Raw genomic sequence first — 9,892 nt, forward strand, 5'->3', positions numbered from 1 at the left:
GCAGCCAGCATCTCCTTTCCCAGGAGGAACTCCTCTAGGTCACCTGGCACTATCAAGCATTGCACCGGCGAACTAATAGAGACAGGACCTGCAGCCGTCCTCAGCGTGACGTGTACATTCACTGCTCGCCTCACTTCCACCTCTCCACCCACCGTAATGAACGGGAGAGGCTTCTCCAATTCCACACACTCAATATCCGGACACACATCTTTCAACTGTCGAAACACACGCTCACTCATGCTGGTCTGCGTCGCTCCACTATCTGCACAAAGCGGGACAACCAAAACTTCCTCCAGTAATACTGTACCCCTTCAGGCGGGAAGCACTCGCGAATCCTGCAAAGTCTAGCTCTGTTTCCGTTGCTGGTATCCGAATTGCAGCCGAGCTTTGTATTCGGCACGGCGTTTGTCTCTGATCGCCGCTTTATCAGCTTCGGTCGCTGTCGGACAGTTAATGTACTCATGTTCTCCTTCACAATGAAAGCACTTCTTAGGATGGGGCGGACGGGCGAATTTACGCTGGTCCCCGTTCTTCGGTGCAGCCCCAGCACTTCTCTTGACACCAGCGGCAACACCAACCGCCACCACAGGCTTTTGCCAAAAGCTTTACTGATCCACCTTTCGCGAAGGCTTTGCCGAGCTTGGCTTCCTTGGCCTTCACTTTCTTCACGGCTCGGGTCTCCTTTTCCAGTTCCAACGCTAAGTTGCTCACAACTGAGTACAGCTTGCGCACAACAATCTTTGCTTCGCCGCTGCGGTACTCTAGTTCATTCTTCACCTTCTTCTTTAGTGGTCCTGGCAGGAACTTGACCAACACTTTACACTTGCGCTTAGTCCCATCTTCACCAAGGAAAAGGTCACTCACACCATTGCGCTTAATGATCTCGTTAGCGAGGTGAAAATAGGCCGTAACCCGAGCTTCCACATCAGAGATGGTTAGGTCGAGCTTCAATTCATCATTAAACAGGTCGTCCATGTCTGGTAGTTCCCTGTTTTGAAGCTGGCCGTGATCTCCGTGATCTTCGCCATGAGAAACGCATCGTTCACATGCTCCAGGTCCACATCCCAACGCGTCTCACACATTGTCTCGAGCAGGTTCGTGTCGAAGGAATCACGCACCGAACGCAAGACAGCCGTTACTTCTTCATTGGCCGCCTTGCACCTTGCCTCGATGACAGCCACGTACTCCTTTCGCAATTTCACCCACTCTAACAGCGCCTCCCGCGACACATCGGTGATCAGTGGCGGATTTACGATGGCAAAGATGGGCTGGGGCACGCGAGGCACGGTCGTCATCCTGGCCGAAGCCACCATACCCCCCGATTCCGGTTTGCTCGTCAGCATGACGAGCGTTCTGCGCTTCATTCACTTGGGTCGAAGCCATTGTTCTTGTTTTCGTGTTCAGTCGCAACCTTTGCAACTAAAGATATCTTTGTAGTGGGTTCCGGTCTTGAACACACGTGAGGGAAGCTGGCGCTTCCAGGTAAACCTTCTTCTATTGCTTCTCTCCTACGAAGTAGAATGTAAACTAACTGATCTTGCTACAATGTATCTCCTACAGCATTAGAAGGTTCCTCGTCCTCTAAACACCTATACCAGCTTGGCCTCACGTTCTGTGCGGCCCAGTGCTCGTGGACAAGGCTTGGTCCTATAGCCCGCCACTACACTTGGGTATATGGACGCAGAAATCACCTGTCGCGTGTTTGGCGTTCACTACACAACATTCTCAAACTGGACTAACAAACTCGGACAAGATCCTCGTCAGCCAAACAATAAACTCTCCCAAGAACATCTGAGCCAACTACAAGAAAGCGTAGTATACAGCTCTCTTCTCCAGAATCAAACGGCTGAAGCCCTCGAGTAAGGAGGGCATCTGCACATTTACATTTGAAATTACGTAGCTGAATCTTAACAGGAAGAAAGCATATTTGCGAGATGAGAGCACCTCTTACCGTTAAGAAAAATGCAATTCAGGATGTCGTCGCTTGAAAATTTTGGGGTGGGGTACTATTAAAGGGACGGGGCACTATTACAGGTTTTACAGTAGTAACTCGGTGCCTAAGCGAAACATGAAAATATGACAGAACTCCCATTCAATACGGGAATTAACGAAGGCAACGCTACCGAGCTGAAGGCTAAATTACATCTCGCCCCAATCCGCGTCGTCGTCATCTTCGAACTGAATATCTGCGTTATCCAACTCGAAATCCAACAGCTCGCCGGTCGTTCCCGTCGTGGTAGTGGTAGTTGTAGTGGTCGTCGTAGTTGTCATATCGAAACCAGAGTTCTGCGAGGATGAGAACGCGTCCTGAGTGCTAAACCCAAACTCATTCGTGCTCGACGCCGAAGAGAACCCGAAGCCACCGTCAGCACTGCCAAAACTACTGGTCATCGCTGCAGCCTGCTGCTGTCGCTGAAGCTCAGCTTCAGCCTTGGACTGGGCTTGCGCTGCTGCGGCGGCCGCCGCAGCTGCTTCTTGCTCAGCACGCGCGCGCGCAGCTTCCTCTTCCATTGCACGAGCGTGTGTTTCAGCCTCGGCACGCAGTCGAGCCTCTTCCTCCGCACGAACTTGTGCCTCAGCCGCTGCCTGGGCTTCTGCCGCAGCCTGAGCTTGCGCTTGCTCGTAAGCAAACTGCGCGGCTGCAGCAGCTTCCGCCGCGGCTTGAGCCTGAGCTGCAGCTTGCGCCTGAGCCTGGGCTTCGGCCTCTGCTGCAGCCTGTGCTTGCGCCTGGGCTAATGCCTGTGCTTCGGCTTCTACATTCGAGGTCACACTATCGTTGTATGCCTCGGCGGCACCCATAGCTCCGGTGAAAGCAACAGCAGCGCCACCGCTCAAAATCAATTCTAGGATATCCTCACTCTCCAGCAATTCCTTCTTCGCCAGGTACGAAGAGGCAGGCGCGTTGGATTCTTCGCCACCATTCTGAGCAAGAAGCGTAGCCTCAGCCTGCATCGATATCTCCAGGTTCTCAAACAGTTCGGCGTTACGCGTGGGGTCAGCTAGCGCCTTGGCTGCACGAGAACTAACCGCTGCCAAGTCTTCACGCCACTTGTCCATGACCAGCTGCATCTTGGATGGGCAGTAGCTGCGCGCAAAGAACGCAGCCTCCGGGAAGCGCTTGGTCTCCTTCAGAACCTCAACGCATTCTGTGGTTTTGCCCAGTAATAGCCAGCAAATGAACGCGATGTTGTAACGGCGCTTCTCGCGAGCAAGCCCAGCGAGACGCACAAGACCCTCCTTGTCACCACGACTGGTGTAGAGGATAAGCAGTAGACTGAAGTCATCGGCACGGAGCGCGCAGTCCTCAGCAAGATTGAGCTGGCAGTCGTTGAGTGCAAGATCACCTAGCTGCTTCCACTTGTGCTGGGTCTCAATGTCCATGTCCTTGCCCTTGTCACCCTTGTCGATTTCCTGGAGCATAATGTCACGCGCTACGTCCAGTTTGGCGAGCTGCACAGCAAGGTCGAACTTTTGATCCGGGTCCGTACTCAGCGCCAGCGCTTCTTCCTTGAAGCCCTGGGACTCAAGGAACCGAGCCACGTAATCCATTTGGTCCGCCGGAATCTTGGGCAAAATGGCGTTAGCGCTCTCAAAGTCACGACGCACCACGGCCGTCTGGTACTCCAGCATGACCAGCGACACAGTGTAGCTCACAACATTCTTCATCTTGTCCATGAGAAACACCAGGTTTTCCCGAGGCAGATAGCCCAACAGGTACATCTTCTGCTCGAGGTGAGCAAGTGTCATAACCTCACCGCCCACGTAGTAGTTGAGTCGGCCGCCGGCGTTGGTGTACAGAAAGCAATCTCCCACCCAAGTACCCGTGCCCACCTTCTCGGAGATTTCGTGCAGCAGGTCGAACGCGCCGTCCACGCCTTCCTCGGGCGTGTTCGTGCCCGCAGCGAACGCCTGCGCCACGATCTCCTTGTTGTAGCGCAGCACGAAGAAGCTCGACTCGCACGCTAGCACAACGAGGCTGCCGTTCTCCGACCAGAAGACGTTCTTCACGACAACATCGATCTTGCGGATCAGACGCATCTCCTCCCAGTCGTACATGGCAATGGAGTCGTTGCCCTTGACACCGATAGCACCAGTGCCACCGAATAGGCCTTCTGCAGACAGCACGCGCGGCTTCTCGCTCTTGACCTCCTTGAAGTTGCGGAACAGCGTAAGCTTGGAAATGCTCTCGCGCACGACGTAGTCGCCCGTGCCCGTCGGCGACCAGCAGAAGTCGAGGGCGGCACCAAAGGCCTTGTTACGCAGCTGCTGCGCCGTGTAGATGATGTACTCGCCGTCTCCGCACACCACGACGTAGCGGCCGTTGCTGTTATGCTGCACCTTCTGCGGGTACACCTCGCAGCTTCCGAGGTCCCTCGAGACCAGCGGCAGCTTCTCGCCGTCTTGCAGGCCCATCTCGGCCACGACGCCCTTGACGCTGGCCGTGTGCACGTCGTTGTTGGTCGTCCAGATGAGCTTGCCGCTGCCGCCGGCGTCCATGCTGACCACGGGGGTGTCGTGTCCGAGGCGGAGCACGATGGTGCCCTCGTCGTAGCCGATGGCGAGCGTGTTGGCCGATGGCAGCGCCGCGAGCGACCAGCTGCGCTCCATGCCGTAGTTGAGCGTGGTCTCAGCCCTGTACGTGGTGGAGTGCCACATGCGCACGGCGCCGTCCTCGCAGGCCGAGATGATGAGCGGCAGCCTCGGGTGGTACAGCACGGACGTGAGGTTGTTGCCGTGGCCGTCCAGCGTGTGCACGATGGCCTTCGTCTGGTAGTCCCAGACCTTGACCGTGCGGTCGTCGCTGCCCGAGAGCAGGTAGGGCTTGTCGCCGCCCGGGTAGTAGGCCACGCAGTTGACGCCGCGCTCGTGGCCCTCGAGCGAGAAGTGCGCGTGGCTCGAGCCGAGCCCCCAGACGCGCACGGTGCGGTCCAGGCAGGCGCTGGCGAAGGTGTGCGCGTCCTTGGGGTTGAACTTGACCATCATGACGTAGTGGCCGTGGCCCTCGAAGACCTGCGTGCAGGCGAAGGCCTTGTCCCAGTCCCAGAGCTTGATGGTCATGTCGTCGGCGCACGTGAGGAAGCAGGGCAGCGTCGGGTGCACCTCGATGTGGCGGATGTAGTCGCTGTGCGCCTCGAAGCTCGTGACCTTCTCCATCGTGTTGTAGTTGAACACGCGCACCTGCATGTCGTCCGAGCTGGCCACGATCCACTGCTTGCGCGCCACGAACTTGGCGTTGCGCACGGGCAGCGACGACACCTCCAGCGTCTTGACCAGCGACTGCGTGGCGTAGTTCCAGATCATCAGGCTGCCCGAGTACAGCGCCGAGAGCACCCACGGCTCCGTGGGGTGCAGGTCCACGCTCTTGACGCGCTCGGAGCGCGAGCTGAGCTTGCGTTTGATGTCCAGGCGCAGCGGCTGCGGCAACGGGGCAGAGAGTTAGATGGGGCGAGAGAGGAGATCGAGGGCTGCGTGCTGAGCGCCGGCGCGGCGCTCGCAGCGCCCTGGGGGGCGAGATACCGCCGCACGAAGAGCGGGCACACGCACCATGGTCGACGGGAGTGCGGACGACTGCGGTGGATTGCGGAATGACGATCCTTGGCCTGAAGGGGGAAGTAAGTGGCACGCGCTGATTGGCGGATAAACAGATGGGTACACGAGTGTACCGAAGGAAGCGGTACATGGCTACAGTATTTTTATAAAGAGCCAAGAGCAATGCCATGTGCAGAATAACTTTGTAAATGCTTGCTTACGTTTCGCGATGGGGCCAATCGGTACATAGGAATGAGTATATTTGTACTATAACGCAGTGAGTTCCTAGTAGTTGGACGGGTTTAGACAAACATGGCACGAATGGCGTGGGTTTCTCTCTTCGAGCTACAGGGTTCGTTTAGCTGTCCCTCGCTCCCGGTAAATGAAGTACAATTTGGGATGCCACAGGAAGATTCCTTGCTCTGCATCTGCCGGCCTGAAATTCCACCTAATGAGGAATACCGAATAGTACGCGGTAAAGTATTTGAACACCCTGTGAATTAAAGCCCACCTCTAGGGCGTCCTACAACTAACACAACACCATCAATATAGCACGGTCTTACTTGAACGCCTATCACCTATAACCCCCTCCCTTGCACTGAAGGATGGTTAATAACAATAGACCGCTGTGTACTATTCGGTATTCTACGTTACTTGGCTAACAGCCGCCTTGTCGAGTCTTTTACGTTGATCTATACAACGGGCCTAAAGGTATGAACCACAAAATATTGAAGGGGAGAAGATAAATACTTGTAGCACAGAGAAAAGATTGGAAATAGCATCAAACAGGATGTCATGCATTTTTAAGCATAGATAACGGCATATGTATATAAGTAGGCATACTGTACAATTTATATTTTCGAACGTGTTGGAGCCACAAAGCCTGATACTGTCAAAAATAAAACTCCCGCTGCAATACTTGTGTACACGGCCCTACTAGGTCGTGTTAGGATAGGAAATCCGTGGCCTAAGTAAACCAAATTACTTTTTCGTGCCTAGCGTGGACTCCGTCGGCGAGGATGCAGCGCAGCGTGCCTCGGGCGTAGTGGCCTTAACCTTTTGTCTCCAGGGGTAGGATAGTGAGTCTCCCGCGCGTACGGGTAGGCTCAACTTTGAAAACAAAGTTTGAGCGCGTAGGTTACTGGGCTTAACCCGAAGCCCAACTCCCTTCTCATTACACGCCCCCGGTGCATGAGTATACACGAGTTGCCGCGTCCACACCTAGGTCAACGGTTCAACGCCGACTGCCAACAAGTGCGAGGCTTACGACGACCAGACGGCTGACGGCCGACCCTTCAACGACACGGCGGGCCTCGGGAATAGGGACGGCGGGGAGGGAGCTACATAGACACCTGGGCCCCGGCAAGCCACAGGCGGCTCCCACCGGATATGCAAATCGGGCGAGGTGACGCCCCGTCACGGCTGATGGTGCTCGGAGGCGTCGTCCTCTCACGGCCAAGGTGCGTTCTGGAGTGCACCTCGTGCCCCCGTGGTCTCTCTCCACGGTCCCGGCCACCCTACTTGGTACGTCGCCCTCATGTGCACTGTCCGCCACTTTCGCCTACCTTCGTTGTTACTCCAGGCGTTGGCCGACTACCCTCGAGTCGCAGAACCACACGCGGGAACCTGTGCTTCGGCGCAACTTCGTGTATTCCTTTAGTCTTGACTCACCACTAGCCAGTGATAAATCGCAACTGAGGGTCGAACGGCCAGACCGCCGCTCGTTGCCCCCACTTAGCCTACTCCCCCGTCGCCTAGCTACCCTAAGCTATCACACGGCGCCTTCCTACTCCTACTTGGACCTCTCCCTCTTCGCTCTCATCTCCGTGCTCGTGGCCTCCTGGCCTCACGTCGTGGGCTCACACGTCGCCCCTCCGTTCTCCGATACTTACCGCTCCTCACTGCTCACGCGTCGCTCCTCCCGGCGATCTTCCGCGGCTGCCGATCTTCAACTGCGACCTGCTCCCGTCGCTAGTGCCCGTAGTCAGCTGGCTCGCCCCGACCACCGACCGCTCGCTGTCGTACAACTTCGTCCCCGACTCCACGCTGTGCACCACCCCGGTCACCGCGTCAAGTCGATCTCAACACACGTTCCGTCCAGCCGCTCCTGCACACGTCCGGCAACCCAGTGACAGGGCTCCCTACTACAAGCGCTACAGAGCTCGAGTAGACAAACAAAATAGATGAGGAGAAAGAAGAAAACCTGAAGAGTACTCAGCTTTTTCCTTGGATCGATTCGAGTTACGCATCAGCCCAACATTGCTGTTGGAAGTTGGACAAATCGATAAAAATCACCAATTTTTGTTTTGAGAAAACTAGAGATGCAACGGAGAAACGGCTTAGCACAGTGGAAAGATGATCACTTAGAGAGCTAGACAAAGCTTAGAGATACTTGAAATGAGCAAGATCGCACCAAAAATTGCTAACAAAGTTTTCCTCAAAATACCTCGAAAACGTAGGCTAAGATCGTCAAATCTCGGATTTCGTATCCGCGTAGCGTATTTGCTATCCATATGTAATTTGATACAAACATTCATATTAAACTATCGGAGGCCGCGCGTACGGGTTGGATTGTACCCATGCTACCCGTACGCTTTCAGCCTGGAGACAAAAGGTTAACCGCAACAAATACAAATACAAATTACTTTTTCGTGATATCGTTTCTACTTGTATAAATTTCCGCGCTAGAGTAAATGTGTCACTACTAACGATCAATAGTTTCAAGCGTCACTTCTAACCGCACGATCCTGGTATTATGGCCGGCTTCGTTTGTCTGTCCACTTGAAAGGAGCGACTCGGACAGTCGAACGCTTCAAGATGAATCTTTGCATCGTTGGCCGACGTGTTTAGAGGAACACGAGTGAAGTAAGCATCGTGCATTCCCATGCAAACAGGAAAAGATCTAGACACGTTATACTTACTGGAGCTCAAGCCTCCAACGCTCCTTGGCACTCTCAATGAAAATACTGCTCTCGTTCGGTTGCCTTTCACTACTTACTCCACAATTTACTCGGCCACCCGCAAGTAATTCACTCACTTCGTACCGCACGACGCAACAATGGCCTTCTCTAGCCTTTTCAAGATCGTCTCGATGGTCTCTCTCCTGGTGGTCACCGCTACTGCCGCCGCATCAGACCAAACGCACCGACTCCACATTGAACCTGCCGTGGACCATGTCGAGCTGCCGCAGACGAGAAAATTAAAGTCCGACAAGGGTGTTAATTTGCTCTCGATTGTGTGGAAAAACGTGAAAACCAACCGGTAATTGACAAGTTGTTTATCGAAAGTGGCAAGAAGATCAAATATTACGCTGAGCGAACCTGCGAGAAGACCTAGAGCGGGGTCCAAAATATCAAGGACAAGGTTACGGGCAATCGTTGAGGCCGGGATGTTTGTTTGTGCGAATACAACAAAGCCAAAATTTTTGAAACTCCTTTTCCACTTGTGTCCCTTCACGCCACTGTCCGTTTGATCCTTCGCCGCCTCTTCGACCTGCGCATTGTCCGAGATCGCCCCAACACCGATAGAGCCATGGTGCGTGGGAGATCTCGCGGTGCTTGTAGTCTAGTCAACTGATCCCTTGGCTCTCGTCCCGCGTGGCAGATCCGCTTCTTCCTGCTGCAGAACCGCCAGGGCAAGACGCGGCTGTCCAAGTGGTACGTGCCGCCGCCCGAGGACCAGGAGAAGGCGCGGCTAGAGGCCGAGATCCACCGCCTCGTCGTGGCGCGTGACGCCAAGCACACCAACTTTATCGAGTTCCGCAACTACAAGCTCATCTACCGCCGCTACGCCGGACTCTTCTTCATATTGGGCGTGGACCTGGCGGCCAACGAGCTGCTGGGGCTGGAGACCATCCACCTGTTCGTCGAGCTGCTGGACCAGCAGTTCGCCAACGTCTGCGAGCTCGACATCGTCTTCAACTTCAACAAGGTGACCCAAATCTTGCCTCAACAACTGTCTGCAGGGTTAACCACAACCATCAGAGCCTCTGACCGTTCTTACTTACCTGTTTCAGGTCTACTCCATGCTAGACGAGTACATTCTCGGCGGTGAAGTGCAAGAAACCTCCAAGCGCGAGATGCTCGATCGTATCCGCGAGCTGGAGAAGCTCGAGTAACCGACACTCTCGGCGACACCGTGCTGCTAGTCTGCATTTGCTACACCCGAGGTCGATAATACCCATTTGCCTGCACTTTGCACTCTCACACTGCACGTCGACTCGTTCCTAACCAGAAAACGCCAATAGAGGACCACACGACACGCAAGGCCGAGACAGTACTTCGTCCATGTTGAAGATCACCATTTATAGGTGCTGTGCTACTGATTTTTTCACAACTACCTCACGACTAGCAGACTCACGCTT

At 54.8% G+C, this 9,892-nt stretch overlaps 2 protein-coding genes across 2 annotated transcripts; one reads left to right on the forward strand and one right to left on the reverse strand.

Annotated features, from left to right (window-relative positions):
- Positions 1–2,139: 2,139 nt before the first annotated feature.
- IUM83_10696 (coatomer subunit beta) lies at positions 2,140–5,547 on the reverse strand (the record flags this gene model as incomplete). Its single annotated transcript, XM_067935212.1, has 2 exons — positions 2,140–5,415; positions 5,545–5,547. The coding sequence occupies 2 exons, from the start codon at positions 5,545–5,547 to the stop codon at positions 2,140–2,142; spliced, it is 3,279 nt and encodes a 1,092-aa protein (XP_067791498.1).
- Positions 5,548–9,060: 3,513 nt separating this feature from the next.
- Positions 9,061–9,646, forward strand: IUM83_10697 (AP-2 complex subunit sigma-1; the record flags this gene model as incomplete). The annotated part of the gene is made up of 3 exons (XM_067935213.1): positions 9,061–9,063; positions 9,133–9,459; positions 9,545–9,646. The coding sequence occupies 3 exons, from the start codon at positions 9,061–9,063 to the stop codon at positions 9,644–9,646; spliced, it is 432 nt and encodes a 143-aa protein (XP_067791499.1).
- Between the last annotated feature and the right edge of the window lie 246 nt (positions 9,647–9,892).

This window comes from Phytophthora cinnamomi, assembly GCF_018691715.1.
Source record: "Phytophthora cinnamomi strain GKB4 chromosome Unknown Contig39, whole genome shotgun sequence".
NCBI classification, from domain to species: Eukaryota; Oomycota; class Peronosporomycetes; order Peronosporales; family Peronosporaceae; genus Phytophthora; species Phytophthora cinnamomi.